A 27,754-nucleotide genomic window follows, 5' to 3' on the forward strand; every position below is an offset into this window, starting at 1 on the left:
TTGGTCTAAGTATATTGCTCTAACCCTATTTCAAATTTGCGAATATAAAATTCCCCTCCTCAAAGCCCTAATTCGTCATTTGATCGCTTTTGCAAACGAAGAACCAAGTTCCGTTCCCTTTTGATGCTACTACCAGCCCAATTTCTCAGAATCTGGCGATGGCGCTGTAATTTTTCATACGCGTGCTATCTCTAATAACCCATCAGGGTGTGGCTACATCGACTGACTGACGCAGATGCAGTCGAAGTGTTTGTTAAGGTGCCTGAACCAGCTTTTTAGTTTAGTTTGCTTGAATTAGCATTCATTAGTGTTGAGTTGTGGAGTGTTGAAAAGATGGAATTTTCGCAAAATCTGATCGACAGAATCCATAGTTCATTTTCTGCTGGAGGTATACATTTCGCAACTCCAGTTTCATCTTTCAGGACAACTGAACTTGATCTGGTACACAAATTTTGTTCCTTACATGCATTTTGCTTATGAATTTTCATCCTTCTTTATTTATGCCGGTGCATTTTGTTTGTTTTCCAGGTACGAGGTTTGTTGCAAATGGTACAAGGTTTGTCGGGTTCCATATTTTATTGGGACGACAAGAAACATTGTTTTTGCGTGCAAAGTGGAATATACGTCGCTCATCTCTCGCAAATGAGTTTGCATCGTGTTCTTAACCAGTTCATGTTTGCTGCAAATTGTTTAAAAGTGGTAGATATCGTTGTTAACAAAATCCAGAAATCGAAAAGCTTGCCTCCACCTACGCTGCGAGCATTTGCCTCTTCTGTTAGTGCATGGCTAAGAGTGAGTGAGATTGATATAAATTACCAACATTTCTGGGTCTGTCTTCTGCGTTCCAGTTTTGAATCATTTTGCTTATTCTGTCATGTTATTCAAATATCTTTCTTTGGAACAGAGGATACAAGATGTTGCTCTGGAAGAAGAGGTGAAGGTAAATAGCTCAGATGGTAGCACTACCCCCACTCTTTTGGGGTTGTCAAGTTCATTATCAAGGTTGGTCAACATTATCTTGGATTTGGAGATTGAATAATTATGTGTGCATTCATTGGATTTGTTGAAAGAGATAATTTAGAATTTAGAAATCGAAATCGTAATGATCATGTACTTCTACCTAATCTAATTTTATTTTGATTTTGGGATCGACTATTAAATGAACCATCTTGGATTTCTCATTTTGTTAACTTGGGATCATATGCGTTACGATTCAATTGCCAATCTCCGTTGCTCCCTCCTCTCTCTCTATTCACTTGAACGTGTCAAATCTGGACTTCTATATACCTATATCTCAAAATCTAGCGACACATTTATGTGCTTTTGCTCGGTGTTTTCTTACATTATAATGTGCTTCTTATATCTGTATAATAAAATCTGGCTCTTTGTTTCACTCAGTGCTATTTGGTCATATAAGGATGCTTGCCCATGACATTTATCCTTGTCTTGCTCCGCATGAACATACCCTGAATTTTGTATCAACTTTCTTTCAGATTAATTTTTCCCACAAAGTTCATGTTGGAGCTAATTTCTGTTTCTGAGCTTCTTATCTTAGTTCCTCTTGGTTTTATTTCATATAGTCTATGCTCAGGAGCCGAGCACTTGTTGCAAATAGTGTTTGGAGCTATTCCACAATTTTTTTCCGAAGTTGATGACTATGTCCCTGCTGCGGATATTGCTGTTCACATTTTGAACCATCTGTATCTAAAACTCAATGAAGTTTGTCTTGTTCAAGGAGGAGAGGTCATTCAAACATGTTCAAGTTTTATTATACTCGTTTCATGCATTTTTTACGATTGGTTTTAATCAAATATGCTTCTTTTTAGGAGGATGCATATATGATGTTACTTTATATACTTGTCGGTAGTTTGTTGCCGTATATCGAGAGTCTTGATTCTTGGCTCTTTCAAGGAACTCTCGACGATCCTTTTGAGGAGGTATTTCTTGTTTTCTTACTTTACTTCTTTCCTGGAGTGATTTGAAACCTTTTATGAAATTCTATATGAGGCTACATTTGGTACTGCAAGTGGGAGGCCAGAGAACTGGAACTAATCAAATCCTTTACCAAGGAATACCTTCAACAAACGCCTACCTGTTATCTGATATCACGGAGGAAAAAATTTGCTTTCACCTTTTGGTATAACAAAAGGAGGATGGTTGAACGTAATTTTGCTTAATTTACTCATTTTATTATTTACACTATCGATTAAGAAAGTTAAAACACATTTTGTCAAGATCGGGAAGCCCTAGATGAGTAGTACCATTATTTTTTTATATGAAATTTAATTGCAACAATAGATTACAGTAACAAAATTTTAAAAAAAATCATCCATTAATAGGAGCTGGAAGACGATTAATTTATTATTTAGTAATCATTAGCGATGGACATTAGTCACATGATAGAAAGCATATTCGTATGCTCCATTAAATTCTATCAATATTTTTTAGATTTACGATAGAAACTTTGAAACAAAATATGTTAATAAAAAATAATGTTAAGTTCTGTTATGTGTACACTCACGGTTTAATAAGATTTAAATGAACTGTTTGCATCTCAAAACACGGTTTGTTTACAGACTTTCATATGTGTAAAATAATGTTCTCATTGTTGTCGTATTATTGTAAAATACTTTTGTATAGTCCATGGAACTGTTTCATTATGTAACAACTGAAATCATAAAAAAGTAACGTGTTTTGAAATGTATTTCGCTTAAAGAATATATTAAACATTTAGTAGTAATATCATCTGCTTTTTGCCGAACATAGTAAAATTCAAATATTATTGGATCATGTAATTTGGGAAAACATAAAATGGGTGTGCACACGTATATATAGATGTAATTAAACTTCATAATTTTTTACTTTGTGAAGGAGGAAGGATTGCCCCAACTATCATATGTTCCCTCCATCTTCCCCTTTCTGTCTAGCCAAATGATATAAAGGAATTTCCCCTTGTTCCCGATGAACAAGTCTCCTCTGATAAAACTCTCTCTCCACTTAGAGGAATAAAGTTGAAAGATCCTAAAATTTTCTACGCATGTTCTTAAGTTATTTCTGATGCTCTATTTAATTTTAGGCACCTACATAACAGGTTGTGCACGCTTGCTGTCTCATCTGATTTATATTTGATGGGTTCGTGACGACAAATTTTGTCGAACTATTAAAATATATGAGAGATATACGTAATATTTAGTTTCCTTTCTTATTAAGATTAGGATCCTAGATTTGATTTTATTCTGTTTCCGATTTTATTCTGTTTCCTAGTTTGAGGATTTGATTCTATTTTATTTCCTAGTTTGAGGATATTTCCTAATCTCTACTCCTTGTATTTATACTCTGTTTGACATTAATAAAATTCAAGAATTCAGTTTATCAAATTCTTCATGGTATCAGAGCGACCATGGTAAAACACGGTCTCGCCACAGGAACCTCTTCGGAGGAAAAATTCGATATCCTTGAATCGAATCCCAACCCGTCCAATAACTCTCTCCTTATCACTCCTCACCGCCTTACAGGTCCGAACTACTTGCAATGGTCCCAATCCGTAAGAATGTTCATCTGTGGGTGCGGCAAAGAAGAGTGCCTCGCCGGAGAAATTGAAGCCCCAGCAAAGACTGATGTCGGCTATAAGAAGTGGAAGACGGAGAATCACTTAATCATGTCATGGCTCATCAATTCCATGAGTTTGGAAGTAGGTGAGAATTTCCTTCTCTACGAGACTGCTAAAGATGTTTGGGAGGCAGTCCGTGAGACGTATTCAAGTTCCGATAACACCTCGGAACTCTCGGCTATTGAATCAGCCCTCCACGACCTCCGGCAGGGAGAACTCGGTGTCACCCAGTACTATAATGCCCTCACCAAACAATGGCAGCAACTTGATGTTTTTGAAATCCACGCTTGGAAGTGTCTGGAAGATGGTCAGCGCTATCGCAAGATTGTGGAGCAGAAGCGCACCTTCAAGTTTCTACTCGGTCTCAACAAAGAACTAGATGATGTTCGAGGCAGAGTAATGAGTGCCAAGCCATTCTTGGGTCTTCGAGAAGCTTTTGCTGAGATTCGCCGAGAAGAAAGCCGTAAGAAGGTCATGATGGCCCCACCTCCTACCTCGGTTGATGGTTCTGCCCTCCTCGGGTCTTCACTCGGTGCTACTGGAGCAACTCAACAAGAGAGGCGTAAGTCACGGCCAACATGTGAGCATTGTTCCAAACCAGGGCACACGAAGAACACTTGCTGGTTTCTCCATGGCAAACCTTCTGATTGGAAATCCTCCCGTCCTCCGACTGCCAAGCCCAACCGCGGCCTCTCAGTTCAGCCCTCAGGCGACCAGGCCAACGACAGTCCGTTCTCTCCGCAGCAGATTGAAGCACTGCAACAAATCATGTCTGCAACCTTAGCGCAACATGCTACTGGATCTAAATCCACCAGCCTTCACGTTACCAAAGGTACAGAATTTCTTGCTCTAATTTCCGCTCAGCAGTTCTCGTGCTCTTGGATTGTCGACTCGGGTGCCTCCGACCATATGACTGACAACCGAAATCTCTTTACAACATACCAACCCAATACCGACTCTCTCCATGTTCGGATTGCGGATGGCACGAAGACCCGGATTGCTGGTTTCGGATCTGTACAGATTTCCTCCGACCTTACTCTTAAATTTGTGCTGCATGTTCCTTCTTTGGATTGCAATTTATTGTCCATTAGTAAATTGACAACCGATGAACAGTGCTCGGCTAATTTTTCCAATAATGTGTGTTTTTTCCAGGAGTTGGGATCGATGAAGACGATTGGCAGTGCTAGGATGTGTTCAGGCCTCTATCTCCTCAATACAAGTCTATCCAGCCTCGAGTCTCACTCTCATTCCTGTTCAAATTCTAGTTTTGGTTTTCATATAGAGTCTGGAAGTGATGATATGCGCTTACACTTTGAGTTAGGTCATCCAAGTTTCTTTTATCTTGAAAAATTGTATCCGAATTTATTCGTTAATAAAAAGTCGAGGTTTTTTCATTGTGATATCTGACAACTTGCAAAACACACTCGGGTCTCATATAATCCTATCCCATACAAACCTTCTCAACCATTTTCACTCATCCACAGTGACATTTGGGGCGCATCTCGGATACCCAATATAAATGGAGCCCGGTGGTTCGTCACCTTCATCGACGATCATACCCGCCTTACATGGGTCTTTCTTATGAAGGACAAATCTGATCTCGCCCATATATTTCCAGCCTTCAACACCATGATCCAAACACAATTCAATACTCGTATTCGGGTTCTCAAGTCTGATAATGCCCGTGAGTACTTCAACACCACCTTAGGATCCTATTTCACCAAGCAGGGCATTGTCCAAATCAGCTCTTGCGTTGACACACCACAACAAAACGGGATTGCCGAAAGAAAAAACCGTCACCTTTAAGAGGTCGCACGTTCCCTCCTATTCTCCATGAATGTGCCAAAATACCTGTGGGGAGAGGCTGTTTTGACCGCTGCCTATCTTATCAATCGGCTCCCGTCCCGGGTCTTGCGGTATGTCACCCCTTTTCAAACCCTATCGTCCAATTTCCCACATATTAATACATTATCATCTCATCTCCCACCAAAAATATTTGGTTGCACAGCTTTCGTTCACATCTACCCTCATTCCCGTAGTAAGCTTGATCCTCGGGCTACCAAGTGTGTATTCATCGGGTACTCCTCTAACAAAAAGGGATACAAATGTTACTGTCCCGTCTCTCGGAAAACATTCACAACTATGGATGTTAACTTTTTTGAGGATACTCCTTATTCTACCAAAACCGTCCTTCAGGGGGAGAAACAACCTACAATCGAAGTCCCGTTTTGTAAAATCCTTCTTGATCCCGAACCACCCGAGTCAACTACACCTACTGTCCAAGGTTATAAAATTCGCTAGGCGTTAGTCGGGCGCCAGTCCAGCGCCTAGCGCCTAGGCCGCCTAGGCGGGCCTAGGCGCCGCTAATCGGATTCTACGATATTAAAATATAATAAATCACATACTAGAACTTCAATACAATAACATCAAATTTAAAATACGTTCAAAATATTCCCAACATAGTCTAATGTGTCATATCAATAAAATAAGAAATAATTCAGATTTCTTCCAAAATTCACAATAAAATAGTCTAATGTGTCATCACAAATTTACTCCACTTCTTCTTCTCCGAAATTTTCAACAACTTGTTCATCATCGGACACAAAATCAATATCATCATTGTGATCATCATCTTCTTCTTCAGATTCAAAATCATCCTCATGAAGTTCTCTAACTCTAGAGCTTCTTCGGGGTTGTAGATTTTCATTTGCCCCAGTTGCTTCATCAACTAATTGCCAAGTGAGCCCCGAACCTGGTTCAACTTCATTTTCTTCCCCACCATCCACAATCCAACCTTGTGCATTTGAAGCATCTTTTTCAAGAAGGACGTCGACGTTCCTTTCTTTCTCTCTTTTTTGCTTGTTAAACAATCTAGCATTAAATTGGACAAATACTAGATTGTTCAACCTATTGACATCCAACCTATTTCTTTTCTTTGTATGAATCTGAAAAAAAAAACAGAGAAAGTAATTAGTATAGTTAGGAATATGAACATACATTTTAAAAATTATTCATAATTTATTTAAATTAAAGTTTAAACTTACTCATTCAAATGCACTCCAATTTCTTTCACACCCAGATGAACTTGTAGTTAATGAAAGAATCCTCAATGCCACTCTTAGCAAGTTGGGTGTGTGAGCACCGTAGGTACTCCACCATGTACATGGATCAAATGTATCGTCATTTTTTTCACATGCTTTTGCAGCCAATGCTTTCCCAAATAACCCAGTCTTATCTCTATATTTTGCAAATTCATTGTTAATAATTGTATCTTGCAGTTCAAACTCATCGGCATTCAAAACTTCCATGCATTCAAAAATCCCTGCCGCGACCTCTCCATAAAGAGCAATAAAACTATCTTTGTAGTAGAAGTAGGGATTCAACAAAAAGGCCGTGGTATGCAATGATGTATCCAGTCTATCCTTCATTTTTGACTCAATAATCACTATGATAGGTTGATAATTTGATTCGACATTGTTCAAGGCCACCTTGATATCTTCTTTAGCTCGAAGAAGCTCCCCATATAGAAACCCCATGGATGGCTTTCTATCTCCGTCAACCAATCGCAGAACTCTCACCAAATGAGCAAATATTTTCAAACAAAGTGACACACCATTCCAAAAACTCATGCTCATCACAGTGGAGTAAGCCAATTTCCCTTTGTTTGTCTTTGACCATTTACAGTTCTCCCACATATCACTTGTACACATGGCCCTTAAACTAGATTTTTTCTCAATCAAACTTTGCAACGTGAGGAAGTTTGATGCAAACCTGGTAACTCCTGGTCGGACTATGTCTCTTTTCTTTGTAAAACTTCTCATCAATGACAGTCTTATGGTGAGCATAAATGAAAATTGTAAAAGACTTGGCTTGGTCGATAATCTTTTTAAATCTTGGAAGCTTGCCAATACTTTCAAGCATGAGATTAACAGTATGAGTTGCACATGAACTCCAAAATATCCCTGGCCGCTTTTCTTTCATCAATTTAGCCGCAGCCATATTGTTGGTGGCATTGTCTGTTACAATCTGAACAATATTATGAGCTCCTACTTGTTCAACACACTTGTCAACATACTCAAAATAAGTCCAGCTGTATGTGCCTCGTCTGAAGACTCCTTAGACTCTAAAAATACTGTACCCTCCTTGCAATTAACACACAAATTTAATATGCTTCTTCTTTTTCTATCACTCCATGCATCTGTCATAATCGAGCACCCATTCTTTGCCCATTCTTCTTCGTGCTTCTTCAACAATTGCTTTGTTCTTTCAACTTCAGATTTCAAAATTGGCTCTCTAAGTTGATATTGAGTTGGAGGCTTGAACCCTGGCCCAAATTGACCCACTGCCTCAATTAGTTGCTTGAAGCTATCATTATCAAGAGCATTGAGTGAGATTCCATTTTCATAAGCCCATCTCCCAACATATTGTTGAACTTGTTGAGTTCTCTCTTTGAAAAGAGCCTCATTGATATTTTTTTGGCGAAGCACTTTACTCCCACTTGAACTTACATTTTCTGGAGCAATCATCGATGCATATCTATCCATGGGACCAAGTAGATGAGGCTTTTTAATTCCATCTATCCCTTCAATTTCAGCATCTTCTTCTTCTTCTTGAGAAATATTCACCTCCGCTCTACAACTTTTTTCTTCTAGTATTTTGTTTTTCTTTTTGTTCTTCCCTTCTAAAATAGCATGTTTGCACTTATTACGATCTTCTTGAGATGCAATTCGACACCCAGATACATTTCCAGGTATATTTCCTATGTGCTCCTTGATTCTATACACTCCACCCGACATAATTTTTCCACACAACTTACATTTAACATTGTCGAGGTTCATAGGATCAATCAACATACCAAACTCCCATCCAATGTCATTCGACTTTCTCTTCAAAATCCCAGATTCAGGCTGAGTGATGGATGCAGTCGACGATGGATTGCTTGCCATTGAGCAAGTAATGATATAGTCACAATAGACCTGAAAATTTAATGTGATAACAACAAACAAATGATAGTACCAAAAAGCTCAAAGTCACTCCATATATTTTGAAGCATGAAGAAAAATGACACTGAGCAAGTAATGATATAGTCACAGTAGATTTTTAAGTACATTTAGAATTTAGATACAAACATGAAACAGCCATCATAAGATTACACTGGAAAATTAGTTTGTTAGAGTTGTCTTCATTTGCATACATACACCAACTCTAATTGCCACACTCAAGGTTATAAACCTACTGCTTCTGAGTTCTACCATAGACCACCACACAATACGAGTCAACACCTCTGTAATAGAAACCACACAAACTGAAAATCAAGCCTCACTAATAGAAACCACACAACTTTCTGAACATTCTGTAAAAGCTCAATTTTTTACAGCAACAATAAAGTAACAGCAACACTAATACAAACTGCACAACTTTCTGAACATTCTGTAAAATCAAGCCTCACCAATAGTTTCTTTGACAATGGCCACCCATTAAAGTAAATAAAAAAACAAACAGCATGCATGCCTAGTGGGAGAACGAGGAGTGCTTCTGGAATGGCCAATACAGCAATACTTATTCCAAATAATTAAATGCACGGCCAATACCTTGAACGAGGACGTCGAGGAGTGCTTCTGGAATCTGGAACGAACACCTTGAACGAGGAGTACTTCTGGAACGAGGACTGCTTCTGCCTTCTGGAACGAGAAGCGCTTTTGGAAAATAACGTGAAGAAAGAAACGCAGCAGCCCAGAAAGACATCAGCATACCTAGTGGGCCAAAATTTTATTTTTTAAAATGGGCTTTTTAACCGATCATTGAATTTTCAATTTTGAAGCCCAATTTTTTTTTTAATTCAGGCCCACCTAGGAGCCCAGGCGCGCCCAGGCCCGCCTAGCGCCCGGGCTTGCCGCCGAGCACCTTCTCGGTGCGGCCGGCCACCGCCTAGCGCCTAGGCGGGCGCCTAGGCCGAATTTTAGAACACTGCTACTGTCCCACCGAACCCGAACCCACCAGCTACCGAAACCCATGTTAGTCCACCCACCTCGCCAAACCTCCAAGTCTATACGCGAGGTCAGTGGCGACGAGGTCAGGGGGAGTGTGAAGCTCCTGCATGTAGCGCCCTTACCCGAGCCACTACTAAACAGACTAATAAACATGCAACATTAAACTTAATACCAACAGTTAAACAGCGGAAACCAAATACTTAATCATCTTACAACCCAAATGAAAACAAAACAATAACGACAGTCTTAAACATTAATACAACCATAACAAATACATGATTCCGAACGAGAAAACTATAAACCACAGAAAACCTCCACTGGATCACCACCGAAAACCCAACTGCTCTAGCCACTGCCCTGGTCGTCCGAACCGTCCAACCTAAGACCTGCCCCGTGGAATGGGGTGCCCAAGATGAAAACAAGGACGTGAGCGACAATCGCCCAATACGAGAATGTACGAGTATACAAACTGATATGATGCATGCAAAATGCAATATGCTCGGATCAAGGATCAAGTCAAGAATCTCATGCTCAGTCTAGAGGCCCCTGAGTGTGTAGTCTCTGATCTGCCCTAGGCATGTTTTGGCTCCCACACTCATCATCAAGACGTGGACCTGCAATGTCCAGGTCATCAGAGCCCGCGGGTCCCGTCGGACACTGTAGCTCTCGATGCCCCATCGTCCACAATACAGAATAGGGCTGAGCGGCCCCAACAAACGAGGTATATCTCAAAAGATATCAGGCTCAACATTATATGTCATGCATAATATGCCAAAGCAGTAAAACATGTATCATGCAACAGATAAATATGCAGTATGTAAGTGTGTATACTACGCTTGGATATCTTAGTCAGTACATCACGTACCTCACTAAAACAATCTGACAGAAAGCTCTGAACCTAAACAATACCAACATAAAGAAATCACTAACAAACCAGAACAAACATGGTACAAGTTCTCCCTAATGATCCTTAAATCACTATCTAAGGATTTAGGATTATACCTGCGTCCATCGTCAGCCCGCAGATGATGTCTCGATCTCAGTACACCGACCCTCCTCGAGTCGACACTAGCTCCGAAACTTCCCGACACCAAAGTGCCCTAGAAACTGGCTAGAAAACCTAAGGTACAACTAGAACTCTCTCTGAAGAATGCGGTGAAGGAAACAAAAGAATCGGCTTCCATTTATAGGCTGCATCCGCACTATTTCAGAAAATCCGAACCAATCTTATCTGCCACGTGTCAGAATCTCATTGGTCTAGTTGGATTTCTCGAGATAATGTAATCCGAAGTAGGTCGGGTTATCCATTTAAAATTCGGTGGATACCAACACCTTAAACCCGAATTATCAATTCCTTAATAATACTAAATTAACAACTCATTAATTATGTCTTAATTAATACTTCATTCAATATAGGAATTCGGGTCATTACACTCTCCCCTCCTTACAAAGATTTCGTCCTCGAAATCGAAATTGAAGTACAATACAACTGAATAAAATACAACTCAAAACAAATGAGGATACTCTGAGCGCATACGACTCTCTAACTCCCAAGTCGCTTCTGCAGTACCTCGGCGTTGCCATTGCACTAGAACAAGGAGAATGGTCTTGTTTCTGATCTTTTTCTCTTTCCTACCCAGGATTAAAAGCGGCTGCTCGACATAAGTCAAGTCTTCTTCTAGTTGAACATCTGTCGGACTAAAAACGTGCGACTCATCTGCTACATACCGTCGTAGCAACGATACATGAAAGACATTATGAATGCTGGACAAATACGGCGGTAAAGTCAATCGGTACGCCAAATTTCCAACACATTCCAAGATCTCAAAAGATCCGATGAATCTTGAGACTAATTTTCCCTTGAGTCCAAATCTCATCACCCTGCGGAACGGTGAAACTTTAAGGAAAACTTTTTCCCCTGACTGAAACTGTAGAGGTCTACGCTTGGTATTCGCATAACTCGATTGACGATCTTGTGCAGTTTTAATCCTCTTCTTGATCAATTCCACTACGTTAATCGTTTGCTGCACTAATTCAGGTCCTTGCACTTGTCGTTCTCCTACTTCGTCCCAAAACAATGGAGTACGACAACGTCTACCATACAATGCTTCGAACGGAGCCATACCAATGCTACTGTGGTAGCTATTGTTATATGCAAACTCCACAAGCGGCAGATGATCATGCCATGCTGGTCCAAAATCCAAAGCACAAGCACGCAACATGTCCTCGAGTGTCTGAATGGTCCTCTCAGACTGACCATCGGTCTCTGGATGATAGGCAGTACTCAGACTCAAAGTCGTTCCCAACGCTTTTTGAAAACTTCCCCAGAACCTTGAGGTAAAGCGTGGATCTCTATCACTGACTATACTTGTTGGCACACCATGATATTTAAGAATCTCTTGGATGTATAGTCTTGCCATGCGATCGAAACTATATTCCCGACTATACGGAATGAAATGTGCTGACTTAGTCAGTCGGACCACAACAACCCAAATTGCATCACAATTCTTAGAAGACAGTGGCAAGTGGTGACAAAATCCATCGTTACATGCTCCCACTTCCACTCACGGATAGGAAGATTCTGAAGTAATCCTCCTGGTCGTCGATGTTCAGCTTTCACTTGTTGACAAACCAAACACTTGGCTACAAACTGGTAAACACTTCTCTTCATACCTTTCCACCAAAACTTGGTCTTCAAATCCTTATACATTTTCATGCTTCCTGGGTGGATACTCAACTTACTCCTATGAGCTTGAGATAAAATCTCGTCTCTCAATTTAGAATCTTCTGGAACTACGATTCTTCCTGACAACCACAAGGTTCAATCTGTTTGGAACGCAAAGCCAGATGTGTTGTCTCCGTTAGCTAACCTTGCTAACTTTTTCACCTTCGGATCAGAAAACTGAGCTTCTCTGATTTTGGCATACAACAACGGTTCAGATAAAATGCTCGTTACTCGAATGTGTTCCATTCTTTTCTTATGACGGAAGTGAAATCCCATAGAACAACAATCTTGGATTACACTTGATATAAAACTTGTCTGAAGTGCTGATAATCTCACCTTGCGACTAAGAGCATCAGCTGTAAGATTCGCTGATCCTGGATGATACTTGATTTCGCAATCATAATCCTTTAACAAATCCATCCATCTTCTTTGGCGCATATTCAACTCTGCTTGAGTGAAGATATACTTCAAACTCTTGTGATCTGTAAAGATCTCAAATCTATCTCCATACAGATAATGTCGCCAAATCTTCAAAACAAACACAATCGCTGCCAATTCCAGATCATGAACTGGATAATTCTCTTCATGCTTCTTCAACTGTCTGGATGCATATGCAATCACATGACCATTCTGAGTTAAAACGCACCCAAGTCCTTGAAGTGATGCATCGGTGTACACAATGTACCCTCCTGATCCAGATGGCAGAGCTAAAACTGGTGCAGCTGTCAAACGTTGACACAGTTCATTGAAACTATTTTCACAATCATGAGTCCATTCGAGCTGCACATTCTTACAGGTCAGTTGAGTCAATGGTTTGGCAATCTGAGAAAATCCTGAAATGAATCTCGGGTAATATCCTGCCAAACCTAGAAAACTTCTTATCTCTTGAGCTGATTCCGGTCGTGCCCAACTCAACACTGCTCCATGATATCGACACAAGCTTCAGCAACATCAGCATTCTCATCTCCGGTCAACGGTGGAGGTCCAATCTTCATGAAATCCATAATGTTGACACGGTTCCTACGTTTCCTTTCATCATGATCTCGGTGACGCCTTCCGTCACGATCTCTACGACGATGTTCTCGGCCAGCCTCATCGTCGCCATAACGGCCATGTCCCACACTACCGTGACTGCTTCCATCTCCTGACATCTGAAAGGAAACTAAAATCAACCTCTAAATCCTCAAAACAAAATTACTAATGTCCCAAAAATCTTTGCATGCTCTGATACCACCAAATGTAGCGCCCTTACCCGAGCCACTACTAAACAGACTAATAAACATGCAACATTAAACTTAATACCAACAGTTAGACAGCGGAAACCAAATACTTAATCATCTTACAACCCAAATGAAAACAAAACAATAACGACAGTCTTAAACATTAATACAACCATAACAAATACATGATTCCGAACGAGAAAACTATAAACCACAGAAAACCTCCACTGGATCACCACCGAAAACCCAACTGCTCTAGCCACTGCCCTGGTCGTCCGAACCGTCCAACCTAAGACCTGCCCCGTGGAATGGGGTGCCCAAGATGAAAACAAGGACGTGAGCGACAATCGCCCAATACGAGAATGTACGAGTATACAAACTGATATGATGCATGCAAAATGCAATATGCTCTGATATCAAGGATCAAGTCAAGAATCTCATGCTCAGTCTAGAGGCGCCTGAGTGTGTAGTCTCTGATCTGCCCTAGGCATGTTTTGGCTCCTACACTCATCATCAAGACGTGGACCTGCAATGTCCAGGTCATCAGAGCCCGCGGGTCCCGTCGGACACTGTAGCTCTCGATGCCCCATCGTCCACAATACAGAATAGGGCTGAGCGGCCCCAACAAACGAGGTATATCTCAAAAGATATCAGGCTCAACATTATATGTCATGCATAATATGCCAAAGCAGTAAAACATGTATCATGCAACAGATAAATATGCAGTATGTAAGTGTGTATACTACGCTTGGATATCTTAGTCAGTACATCACGTACCTCACTAAAACAATCTGACAGAAAGCTCTGAACCTAAACAATACCAACATAAAGAAATCACTAACAAACCAGAACAAACATGCTACAAGTTCTCCCTAATGATCCTTAAATCACTATCTAAGGATTTAGGATTATACCTGCGTCCGTCGTCAGCCCGCAGATGATGTCTCGATCTCAGTACACCGACCCTCCTCGAGTCGACACTAGCTCCGAAACTTCCCGACACCAAAGTGCCCTAGAAACTGGCTAGAAAACCTAAGGTACAACTAGAACTCTCTCTGAAGAATGCGGTGAAGGAAACAAAAGAATCGGCTTCCATTTATAGGCTGCATCCGCACTATTTCAGAAAATCCGAACCAATCTTATCTGCCACGTGTCAGAATCTCATTGGTCTAGTTGGATTTCTCGAGATAATATAATCCGAAATAGGTCGGGTTATCCATTTAAAATTCGGTGGATACCAACACCTTAAACCCGAATTATCAATTCCTTAATAATACTAAATTAACAACTCATTAATTATGTCTTAATTAATACTTCATTCAAAATAGGAATTCGGGTCATTACAAGCACATCCTACACTTGCCGCTGAAGACACCACTACACCGATCCCAATTCCGGAGACAACTACCCTAAGCACTACGACTCCAGCCCCTCAGAATCAGAATCTGGAAGACTTGCCTATAGCTCTACGGAAAGGTACTCGTACATGCACTAACCATCCGATTGATAGGTGGGTCTCCTATAGACGTTTCTCCCAGTCCTACCGAGCATATGTCACGAAGCTGGATAATATCTACATTCTGAATACCATACAGAAAGCACTTTTGCATCCGGGTTGGGCTGAAGCAGTGAAATCCGAACTCACGTCTCTAGAAAAGAATGGTACGTGGTCGATTACCGAATTGCCATCGGGTAAAAGAGCGGTGAGTTGTAAATGGATTTTTACGGTGAAGTTTAACGCTGATGGGAGTGTTGAGAGATTGAAAGCTCGATTAGTGGCTCGTGGGTTTACTCAGTCTTATGGGATCGATTATGAAGAGACATTTGCGCCGGTTGCGAAACTCAATACTGTCCGGATCCTCCTCTCCTTAGCAGCGAATCTCGACTGGAAATTGCAGCAATTGGACATTAAGAATGCATTTCTTAATGGGGACCTAGAGGAATAAGTGTATATGGAAGTTCCTGACGGTTTAGTGGTTCCGAATGAACCAGGGAATCAAGTGTGCAGACTGCATAAGTCCATCTACGGTCTTAAACAATCGCCGAGAGTGTGGTTTGGAAAGTTTTCCACGGTGGTTTAAGACCAGGGGTTTGTCCAGTGCCGAACAGATCATACGCTCTTTGTTAAACATTCTCAAGATAATAGAATTGCCATTCTTATTGTGTATGTGGATGACATTATATTAACAGGAGATGATGAAGAGGAAATCAGTAGTATCAAGGCGTTGGCTCGAACGTTTGAGGTGAAGGATTTGGGACCTCTCCGTTACTTTCTAGGTATGGAAATTACCCGTTCAAAGAAGGGCATATCCATTTCTCAGCGGAAACATGTACTCGATCTACTTAACGATACTGGGATGCTCGGTTGTAAACATGCAAGCACACCAATGGTATCAACTCGAGAGGCCGAAGGTGTACCTGAAGGAGATCCCGTCGAGAAACAACGGTATCAACGGTTGGTGGGACGATTGATCTACCTGTCGCACACACGACCGGACATTGGCTTCGCGGTTAGCTACGTAAGTCAGTTCATGCATAATCCGAAGCAATGCCACATGGATGCAGTCTACCGCATACTTTGGTATCTGAAGAAGTCTCCCGGAAAGGGGATTTTATTTCAGAAACATGATGATCGTGACATCGTTATGTTTTCAGATGCTGATTGGGCAGGAAGTCGTATTGACCGAAGATCTACTACGGGTTATTGTTCCTTCGTATGGGGAAATTTGGTGACATGGAGGAGCAAGAAGCAACCCGTTGTGTCAAGAAGCAGTGCTGAAGCTGAGTTCCGGGCGTTGTCCTTAGCCACGTGTGAAGGGATATGGATTAGAAGAATGATGGCTGAATTGAAGATGCCGTACCACGAGTCTGTGATCCTCAAGTGCGATAATCAAGCTACGATTAGTATTGCTAAAGACCCTGTTCATCATGACCGTACTAAACATGTCGAAATCGATCGTCACTTTATTGCCGAGAAGATTAAGAGTACCGAAGTATTACTGCAGTATACTCCAACTCGTGAACAACTTGCGGATATCTTGACCAAAGCTTTGATTGGTCCTAACTTTGATGAAATATGTAACAAGTTGGGAATGTATGACATTTACGTCCCAACTTGAGGGGGAGTGTCGAATTATTAAAAGATATGAGAGATATACGTAATATTTAGTTTCCTTTCTTATTAAGATTAGGATCCTAGATTTGATTTTATTCTGTTTCTGATTTTATTCTGTTTCCTAGTTTGAGGATTTGATTCTATTTTATTTCCTAGTTTGAGGATATTTCCTAATCTCTACTCCTTGTATTTATACTCTGTTTGACATTAATAAAATTCAAGAATTCAGTTTATCAAATTCTTCAAATTTGTGTCTGTAATGTATGCTTGGGTTGTTCATCAGAATCACTGTTCACACATTCATTGATTGTTTACAGTGATTGCATTTGTTCTGTTTCTTGATTTTAAGGGTGTAAGATTTGTGTTTCAATTATGAGTGCTGTTGACAGAGGTGACTTTTTGATGGCTCCTTTTGGTTTCTTTATATTTCTGGTGCAACAATCATATGTATGGTTCATTTTACCTTTCGGCAGATGTTCTTTGTTTCTAACAAAGAAATCACAATAGACGAGGCTGAATTTTGGGAGAAAAGCTATCAACCAAGACCAGCAATGTCCAAGAGATTGCATCCGGAAGATTTTGCTTATGATTTTCTACCTTCAGCAGAAGACAATAAAGATAAGAATGTTAGAAAATCTGTACCTTTGTCTAGTGTACCCGTGGGAAAAGAAGCAAATAACAAAGAATTTCAAGTTTGTCCATTCTTCATCATGGATATGGCGAAGGCAATTATTTCTGCTGGAAAATCACTGCAGCTGATTCGACATGCTCCTATGCAATCTCCTTTTGCAATTTCTGCTGACTATGTTGAGAAAGGAAACAGCATAGCTGGATTAACCCTGTCGGAGGTCTTTTGTGCCTCATTAACAGCACTTATTGGCCATGGTGATCATGTTGCTGAGTATTTTTGGCAAGATGACAAACATCTGTGCGGGCAAACAGAGGAGATTGAGGAAAATGATGGGAGCTTTCAATTAAATACTCACTCAAAAAATGTCTGGCAGAAGTTAGTGGCAGATATTTTGAACCAGAAAAGAGATACTAGTTCAATACCTGCAAAAAAAGGTGCAATAAATTACAACATGACAAAGGGGAGGATAGCAGTTCCAGATGAAATAGATAACCTTCCCCGAAGATATTGTCCTGAAAATCCAGCTATCACAGTTTGCAGTGATATTATTTATGAGAATAGAGATGCTTGGAGCTCATTAAACATATCTCAAGCCTTTTGTCTTCCCGCTCTGAATGATGATGTGCTTAGGCAAGCTATATTTGGTGATAATTGTGGTTGTGGTTTGACAATCATGAACACGGATTACACTTCGGGTCTTCACTTTGGTGAATTAGATCATCATCGGTTCCTGGATGACACAAAGATGCTGGAAGTTTTGCTTCCATTTCCAACTCTTCTTCCATCTTTCCAGGTTTCCCATTTGCGGAGTTATCTTAAATGGTTTGTGATGTGAAATATAATGTTGTTTTTGCTAGGATTTAGGTTTTCTTTCATTCTTTGGGCAGGATGACCTTCACGTGTCTGAGGTTTTACCCTTTCAGAATAACAGTACTCTGGCATCAAGTATCCTTAGCTGGATTCAAAAGGTTGAACCTGAAACTACTCCGCTTCCTATTGTTTTCCTTCAAGAGTGCCTCATTGTCTTCATCAAGAAGCAGGTTGGGGATGAACAATGACTCACAATACTTGTCATAAATCTTTTAATCGATTTGTCACAAATTCATGAAAAATTTTGTATGCAGGCTGATTATATTGGCAGCAAAATGTTGTCCAAATTACTGCATGACTGGAGATTGCTGGACGAGTTGGGTGTGCTGCGTGCCATATATTTATTAGGATCAGGTGTCCCACTGGATGACTGTTCCTTTGTGTGCCATAAATTTATTGGGATCTGGTTTCCTCTTAGATGATTATTCCATTAATTCACATGTTAACTATATTTATAAAATATATCTGACTGGCTGCAAATACTCTAGGTGATCTGCTACAGCATTTTCTGTCTGTCATTTTTAATAAGCTAGACAAAGGAGAATCCTTAGACGATGATTTTGAATTGAACACGATATTGCAGGTACAGTTTCATCTAATAAAGCTTCATCAAGTCTTGAAGTGTCAAAAGTTTTTTCCATTTAGTTCCATTTTGTTACTGTGACATGGATCATCATGCTTATTCGTCAACAGCGATTTAGAGTGGACATTAATGTCCAGTTTATACTTACAGGGTTTTGAGTTACTTCTTCTGATTATTGCAAGTAAGCTGTAGTCCCCTTAATTCCTATCAGCCAACTTGTCTTGTAATCCATGAGTCATCAGGGGTCCTGATGATTGTTGGGACAAAATATCACGAACTGTGGGCATAAAAAATTGTCTGGTACTAGTTGGAGAAATATAGTATGCTGTCCATTGATTTTTTTCTTTGTGTAATTTGATGTTGTATTATGGACTGGCACCATTAATTTCAGAATTTATTTTTCATCAGGAATCAATAAGGAATTCTGCTGATAATTTGCTTTTAAGTACACCTGATGCATTGGTTGTGTCACTAGCCAAAAATCCTGGTATGAATGAAGGTGAACAGCGTAATCCATCCATTGTTGTCTCCACTCCTCGTAAAGGTAGAGCGTATAGCTCGGGAATGGATGTCTTGGACTCTTTTGCATTCACATACAAGGCATGTGCTAGGACTTTGTTACCTTTGTTTTCTATGTTAGTTTGAAAATATAGTTTACTGGATTTCATTTGTGATGCAATGCGATAGGTCTCTTGGCCCCTTGATCTTATTTGCAACCTGGAAGCCATGAAGAAGTATAATCAGGTAGACCTTGGCGCATCATATATATTATTTGAGTAGCTGTTTTTCTCTTTAATACCTGGTATAATTTCTGCAGGTGATGAGTTTTTTGTTGAAGGTTAAACGTGCAAAATATGTACTGGATAAAACTCGAAGGTGGATGTGGAAGGTACCTCTGTCTTCCTTTAGAACCGTATTTAATTTAAATGTCTTGCGGACTTCAGGACACGGACTGATCCTTTGATTTCTACTCGTATTCAACCAAAAATGCTTAGATCCTTTGTATATCACTTTATATCTCTTAGGATAGAGGCATTGCCTCGACTAAGCAAAAGCGCTGCTGGTTGCTGGAGCAAAAACTCCTTCATTTTGTGGATGCATTTCACCAATATGTTATGGACAGGGTAATGTGTTTCTGACTCTTAAATACAGGTGATTGGAGGGTGAGTTGTTTGTCATACTTTATCATGCGTGGAGTATGAACAAGAATTGGTTTAGCATTATTTCCAAGAGCTTTATCTGTAAATTGTCAATCTAGCGTCTAAGTTGATATATTGTTTTTTGTTGTATGATTTCATTGGATTGTGTTTCAACATTTTGAAATTCCAAGGTGAGAATTGAAACACATTCCTTGATCCAAATGGATATATCGTCAGTGTAATGAGAACTATTTTGAATTACACATTTCATAAAGAGACCTCCTATCTCGTTCAATATGATTTTCAGATTTAGAATTTTATTCATTTCAACTATTAAATATGGAGTTCAGCGCCTCCAAATCCTTGTAAAGACAGCAACAAATAATAAAAGATAGCAACAAATTAGCAAATCAAGACTTCTTCTATCCTAAAATAAAAGATGCCACCAGATCAATCTATTACCCTTCTTAAAGTATAAAGTTAAATATTGTGCAGGTGAAAAGCAAAATTTCCATGTAAATACTTATATTGCTTGCAGTCTATAACCAGGATTTGATGAACAGGTATATCATAATGCGTGGCGAGAACTCTGTGAGGGTGTGGCGGCAGCTGGAACTCTGGATGACGCTATAGAAGTGCATGAATCCTACTTATTGTCCATTCAGAGGCAGTGTTTTGTGGTTCCAGACAAGCTGGTCTCTTTCACATACTTAGATTCTTATAATAAATTATATGTTTTATGCAAAATTTTATTGCTTGTCACCTTGTGATGATGATGGCTACCTAAAAGAAGTCCTTTTTGCTTGCAGGGGGGATTGATTGCTAGTCGCATAAATAGTATACTCGGGCTAGCTCTTGACTTCTATTCTATACAACAGACTCTAACCTCTGGTGGGGCAATTTCTGCTGTCAGAGCAAGAGGTGAAAAGGAACTTGAGCAAATAGGGAAACAGTTCGATGAATGCATGGCATTTCTCCTCAGGGTATTCTTTTGTAAACATACAATTCTCTCCATAGTTATTTTCTATGTGTCATCCATCAGCTTCCAATATTGTTCTCTTTCCTTTCCCTTTCGTTTTTATCTTTCTTGACCCCCAAATATCTTTTATTTATTCCGGTAATATTGTTCCCCATTTCCTTTTTTATTTTGCTTTGTACCTTGCTTCTCTAGTTCTCTCCTATAAACTGATGAAGCCACAACGATGAAACTCCTTGCATTCTGTTCATCTCTTTTCTCCTTATCTATTTAAGATGAATGCATCATCTCAGATAATTGGTTCACCAGAACTCCAATTTGCTACCAGTGTTTAGTCCATGATTGGATCTTGCCCTGTAGGCTGCTGTGATATTTTAGCAATGTAGTTGTGCAGCTAGCTTCTGTGAAGATATGTGATAGTAGAGTCTCGTAGAACGTGACGAAAGCAATTTTCAATTGTTCTGTAGATTGGTCTGGTATCTACTGTGGGTGATCTAATCACTTCATTTCTGATATATATAATTTTATTAGAACTTGCTTTTTTTCAATTTTTTTAACAAATTGGGAGGGGGTTTGGTTTATTAGCATCATTTTTAAGATGATTTAAGCTTAATAGCAAGTAAAAGTAGTCCTTCACATCTATTATTTTTGCAAATTGTAAGTAACTAAGTTTGTTTTCTTTTTATGCACGTGAAAACTCTTCAAAGTAAATAATTATGCTTCCTTTAGTAGCATAGACGATAACATATGTGGCTATCAAGTTGCACATCTGTATTTGGTGTTGCAGATTCTCTCTGTGAAGCTCAATGTTGGTCAGTTCCCTCATTTGGCAGCTCTAGTTACCCGTATCAACTATAATAGCTTCTATATGTCTGATGGGGGAAGCCTGATAAGCGCTCCTGGCTCTGCCAACCTGCGCCTACATAGTTAAATTGGTTTCTGCTCGGCCAAATGCCTTCTCAAGATGCTTCTATCTGGTGTTTGTGTATTAGAAATGGAGTTCTTGTTTTTATACGAACTGCACTTGCTGTAGATGCACCATCCATGCAATGTCTTGATCTTGCACTCGAGGTGAAAAATCTTATCTGAGAAACACTCAAATTAAGGTGTGATGCTATGGTTTTCAAGTTTTTTGTGATATGTAGATTTGAGAAATGATCAGATTAAGAGGTGCTGCATAGTTTTCAGAGTTTTGTGATTTATAGATTAGGATAGATCTGAATATGTTGTTCATACTATTATTTTAGATATTCACAGTGTAGACATTTATTTTTTACAGTTCAAATGTAATTTTATACATAACAATGAAAAAGCAAAGCCTCAATGATACTCGCCATAAAACCACCAAATGATCTCTTCTTCCTCGTCTGGCTCTTCCCTTATCAAAATCTTCTTATGGACGAGTCTTTTCTAAATTGCCTGGTTTTGGTGTGATCTTCATGATATTATAGAATTGATCATTTGAAGAAGGCTAGTGGTTCAAGATTCTAGAATGAGATGAAAAGCCATGGGGTTCATATGATGGTTTTTGTTTACGAATATTTTGGTAATTTATTTTAAATTCTTTGAAGTTGAGTTTGGATTGATTATTTTGATTTGGATGGAGATATTTGATTTGGAAAACGAGGATTTGAGGGATGAATATCAAATCACATTCATTTTGAGTGTGTTTGAAGTATATCATTATTATTATTGAAATTACTTAACTTGATACGAAGTGGATTTGAAATTCACTTGAATTTTGTCTATAAAATCAAATCAAATCAAGAAATTTGAATCAATTGATCTGAAATCCATTATCTCAAATTCATTGTTCAAAAGCACAACTTTGAATATATGTTAGGGGATGAAATAAATGCTTTGGTTCTGAAAGCTTATTCCTGTGCTATTTTCTTTCTCCATTTGACAAAAAAAAATTCAATGGTTGATTACCAATATCAATTGCACTAGATTTACATGATATTACAGTTATGACTATTTGTGTATTGTAGAATTTACAAGCCTCATGTTCCTGCTCCTCACAAGGTAGTAGAGAAACAAAAGCAAGGGGATGATATGCAGCTTAAACAAAACAGAGTTGTTTGTCCTAACAACCAAAGGAATTAAGATCTCTCAAACCTGTGTTTGTACAACAAAGAGTAAGGATCACGGATCTCATATGAAAAACCTTCCAAAATGAAATTTACTTGGAGTTTGTAAAAATCTTGAAAGCAAATTTGCTGAAAACATTATATCTAGTCTTGTTGAGGATAAGTATAGCAAACTACCAACAATACTTCTATAAAGAGAAGCATTTGTTTTTTCACTTCCATCTTCTTTTGCTAGCTTCTCGTTTACATCCAAAGGAGTTGCTGCTGGTTTAGCTTTGTCCATAAGAATTTTTTTTCAGAATTTCCCATGCATACTTTGTTTGAGAAATGAAAATACCTTTATTTGATTGGCTGATTTTATGTGATGTCTCGAAAATTAGAAGTCCACATGAACCACGTGAGTGTAAGCTATTAAATTTCTTATGTATTTTATTAAATGATTTTAATGCATGTTTATTTCATTAGATTGTGTTTTAATTCATAATTTAAGAATTTGCATTATTTTAATAGTTATGTCTAGTGGATATACGTTAAAAAGGTTTTCTTGAGTTTATGTTACAGGCGAATATTCGATGCGGGATCGAGGAAAAGATCGGCAACGATTCTGGCAATTTTAAAATATGGTATTTATTTTATTTAAGAAAAGGATGGAGTATTTTAAATAATTTAATTAATTTTAGTAATTTAAGAGCCTAATTAAATTATTTAAATGATTAATTGATTTTAAATTTTTAGAGTTGTAGCATTTGTGCATCTTATTTAAATTTAAAATTTATAGTTGGGTTAATATGGGTTTTATTTTAAAGTAGCATGTTAAATATTTTTTTTAAATATATTTTAATCATGATTCCACTCATATACACACATGTTACAAATTCTTTTATATATATATATATATATATATATATATATATATATATATATATATATATATATATATCAAATCATGCAAGCACACATACTTTGACTCACACACACACACACTCACATATTTACACACACATATACACGTACACATATGCACACAAAACAAAAACACAACACATTATTTTCTATTCAACTTTTTGACTAAATAGATGGGAAGCTTTGAAAGAACTCTTTTGCATCAATCTTTTCTCCATTTCTTCCTCTCTCATTTCCCTCCATCACGTAGCTTTTCTCTGGAAATTCCAGCAGCAATTTAGTAAGTTTTATTCAAAGAAAATCGAGCCACGTTCGTCCCGGATCGTCTATCGCTCCGTCTCCGCTTCGGTATCGTCGTTACGGTATTTTTAAATATCAAAAGGCACGTATAATCTGTTCTTGCTGCATCGATCATGTCATATTATGTGTTGAGTTGTTTTTAAGCATAAAAATGTATATATGATGTAGAAGTTTGAGCAAGAAATGTATTGAATATGTTTTGAACAAATTTTAGATCCGAAAACTCATGTTTTGATGTTCTTTCGAAAACGGCAATTTTTCGGTATATATTTTGAGAAAACTTTCAACTACAAAAACGTAGATCTTTTCGATACGTTCGATTTGATATAAAATTCGAGTTATTTAGATTAAAAACGAGTGAGTTATGGTGTTTTTAGTATGACTGCTCAAATTAGATCCGAAAATTTCTGTTTTGATGTTCTTTCGAAAACTGCAATTTTTCGGTACATATTTTGAGAAAACTTTCAACTACAAAAACGTAGATCGTTTCGATACGTTCGATGTGATATAAAATTCGAGTTATTTGGATTAAAAACGAGTGAGTTATGATATTTTTCGTATGACTGCTCAAATCGTTTTTCAAGAAAGTTATGAATTTTAATGTGTTCTTGAAGTTTTTATGTTGCAGGCTTTGTTGGGGATCGATGGGTGATCGTTGCTGCATATAAGAAAGTTAGTAATGATGTTTAGAGTATTTTTGAGGTTTCGATTCATGTCGTTAAGAGCTTGAATTATTAAGAAGTCGTAAGAAATAAACTTTAATATAAATGAGAGTATTTTTGGGTCGTATAAATTGTAGGGTGATTATAAAAGTTTAGTTCATTGTTATGGTGTCCTAGAATGGCCTCATAGTGTTGAATCTTGATGCATTATGTGTCAATTGGGAAAATAGACATGTCATAAAATTTTCATCAAATAATTCGTTGGGCAGACGGACACGGACCCGGAGACGGAGGTTAGCACGGGGTTCGTGCCTTCTCATTTCTTCGACACATATTTAAACTCAGAGACACGTACCCCTACACGGACCTAGGGACGGGGTCCGTGCCCCTTCTTTTACATGACACATATGAGGCAGTACCTACACGGACCCGGGGCCTGACCTGGGTACGGGGTCCGTCTAGCTTCAGTTTTTGGGATAAATATTTTATCACTTAAGGTTTGGTTTGAGGTTTTATGCTATGATTTAACATTGATGTTTTACAAGGTCAAGTGGTGAGAAATTATAGAATGTTCTAAGAATTTATTTAGCTTGAGATTAAGCATGACTTTTACGTTTAAGTTGTACACGTTAAGCTTATGAATTCATGTTAGTATGTTGCAGCAACGACACGATTGACATCCAACGAATCCCTCAGCGCCAAGTAAGTATGTATGACGTGCAAAGAAAATATTTGAAGTTTTTGAGGTATGCTAAATGTCTTGTGACCAAAAGTGAATGGGTTTGGAAGTCGGTGAACGTGGCCGATGACCTCTCCACCCCGTTAAATTATGAACGGGTTTGAAGTTAGGATTGGAAAGCGTTAAATTATGAACGGGGACCAATCCGCCCGTTAAATTATGAACGGGTTAGATCGTGGTTGTGAAGCGTTAAATTATGAACGTGGATCAGCTGACCTGTTAAATTATGAACAGGGATCTCATGTATGTGGCAGTGGATACGTCCCTGTCAGCCCAGTACTGTGGTTTATCTGATCAGATATTTATTATGTTAAGGGTCACTTGCTTTGGAACATCCTCTACGAAAATGATGAAGTTATGTATGTTCAAGTATGTTCAAGTATGCAGTATGTTTATGAAAGTTTATGATGATGGCACGTCAGAGTATGTATGTACGTATGTTCAAAATCATTATGCAAAGTTCAAAGTTATTATGCAAAGTTCAAGCTATTATTCATGTTCAAGTTTCAAAGTATGTATGTTCAAGTTTTAAGGTTATTATGAAAGTTTTAGATTTATTATGCAAGTTTCAAGTTTATTATGCAAGTTCAAGTTTCAAGTTATGTATGTTCTATTTTTAAGTTGCATGCGATTTTATTATGTAGTACTCATTATTCCAGTTTATACGTGTTGAATCTTTAGACTCACTAGACTTGATCGATGCAGGTGAGTATGTTGAGGAGGAGACAGGAGGTGGCGATCAAGGGGCAGGCTTGGACTGAGCGGAAGGCTAAACCCGAGGACCACTATGTTTATGTTTTGTGAAAACTTTAAAATATTATGTTTTTATGTTGGATGTGAGATGATTTGAAATAAGTACTTTGTTGGAAAATATTAGTTGGGAATGTTGATTTTAATATTATTAAGTTAAATGACAAGTGACGACCGTATGAAATTTTATGTTTAAGAAAATTTTTAATTTTTCCGCAAATTTTGAAGTAGTAAAAGTACGGTACGTTACATTTTCATTCTAAGAAAATATCTCATCTCTCCCAAGCTAGACATTTCAAATTCCTCCTCTATCTTTATTTTAAAGACTTTTACGGCCACTGCATCTCCTCTTGTCACTGAAAGATCATCAACATATAAAGAAATCATTAGCTTTACTTCATCTTCATATTTTAGTATATACAATGTGGCTTCATTTTCACTTTTAACTAGGCCATTTTGTAACAAGTATACATCAATACTGCTGTACCAGACTTGTAAGCCTTCTTCAAATCATAGAGTGCCTTGATGAGTTTGTAGACTTTATCTTCTTCCCTAGAGACTGTAAATCCTTCATGTTGCTCTACATATATATCTTTCAAGTAAACCATTGAGGAAAGCTGATTTGACATCCAAATGATAAATTTTCCATCCTTACTTTGGTGCAAGAGCTACTAGAAGTCTAATGATGTCATGTCTTGCCACCGGAGCAAAAGTATCTGTATAATCAACCACTGGCTGTTGGAGATAACCTTTAACAACTAATCTTGCCTTAAGTTTGTTAATAGAACCATCTGAGTTCGTTTTGGTTCTATAAACCCACTTAACACCAATTATTTTTTGATTGATTGACTTCTCTACCAGCTTCCAGATATGATTTTTTCGTATCATGTTGATTGTCTGTGGGGCTCTTAACTCCTAATCAATGCAATTTGATTATAGTTAGTTAAATACAGTTGAAAACGAGTAAAAAATTTCTTTACAATGAGCCCAAAATGTGTCAACTATAATTATAATACTAAAAATAATATATAATAAAGTCTCGTCTAGACACATCACATCATAAAATAAGCTCACACATGACTGAAATGAACTACATACAAACAACTCATATCTTCGGGACATGCCCCGCTATAGGACTCCTTTAGTGTTCAATAAAAAAACAAAAAGGCTTTTTAACTTTTAATTAATGGGCTTAATCAATACAAGTTTTTAATTAATAAATTAGACTCATTAAGATTAATAAAATCATTAGGCTTAAATTAAAAAGGTTTAAAAATACATATTTCCAAGAATTCCCTATAAAATACATAAAACTCCTTGATCCCTCTAATTAATTTAAGTTTTACCTTAACAATGCTAAAATTGTTAAAATATTTAAAATAATATTTTCTTAACTAAAAATAAAAATTTAGTTTTTAAATCTTTAACAACTTGTCTCGGGTTCTTCATTC

The 27,754-nt window shown here is 38.2% G+C and overlaps 2 protein-coding genes and 1 long non-coding RNA gene across 4 annotated transcripts; 2 read left to right on the top strand and 1 right to left on the bottom strand.

Annotated features, from left to right (window-relative positions):
* On the top strand, nt 1–22,135 carry LOC140820305 (uncharacterized). Of its 2 annotated transcripts, XM_073180650.1 has the most exons (16): nt 4–441; nt 529–792; nt 905–1,002; nt 1,581–1,743; nt 1,827–1,937; nt 17,134–18,084; nt 18,179–18,331; nt 18,416–18,515; nt 18,650–18,744; nt 19,153–19,344; nt 19,432–19,488; nt 19,562–19,633; nt 19,770–19,868; nt 20,447–20,578; nt 20,693–20,866; nt 21,647–22,135. In XM_073180650.1, exons 1-16 carry the CDS (start codon nt 334–336, stop codon nt 21,788–21,790), a joined length of 2,913 nt encoding a protein of 970 aa, XP_073036751.1. In that variant the 5' UTR covers nt 4–333; the 3' UTR covers nt 21,791–22,135. The 2 variants fall into 2 exon arrangements, with proteins under 2 accessions (XP_073036753.1, XP_073036751.1); XM_073180652.1 differs by lacking the exons at nt 20,693–20,866; nt 21,647–22,135 and having other exon boundaries at nt 1–441; nt 19,770–19,896.
* On the bottom strand, nt 6,022–8,631 carry LOC140820306 (uncharacterized). Its single transcript, XM_073180653.1, has 2 exons — nt 6,655–8,631; nt 6,022–6,555 (listed from the first exon to the last, which is right to left on the bottom strand). Exon 1 carries the CDS (start codon nt 8,554–8,556, stop codon nt 7,657–7,659), a length of 900 nt encoding a protein of 299 aa, XP_073036754.1. The 5' UTR covers nt 8,557–8,631; the 3' UTR covers nt 6,022–6,555; nt 6,655–7,656.
* Nucleotides 22,136–23,987: 1,852 nt separating the features above from the next.
* LOC140819859 (uncharacterized) lies at nt 23,988–26,429 on the top strand. The gene is made up of 2 exons (XR_012115300.1): nt 23,988–24,234; nt 26,259–26,429. It is a non-coding gene; the product is annotated as an uncharacterized lncRNA (long non-coding RNA).
* The last annotated feature ends 1,325 nt before the right edge of the window (nt 26,430–27,754 follow it).

This window comes from Primulina eburnea, chromosome 18 (genome assembly GCF_022965805.1).
Source record: "Primulina eburnea isolate SZY01 chromosome 18, ASM2296580v1, whole genome shotgun sequence".
NCBI classification, from domain to species: Eukaryota; Viridiplantae; Streptophyta; class Magnoliopsida; order Lamiales; family Gesneriaceae; genus Primulina; species Primulina eburnea.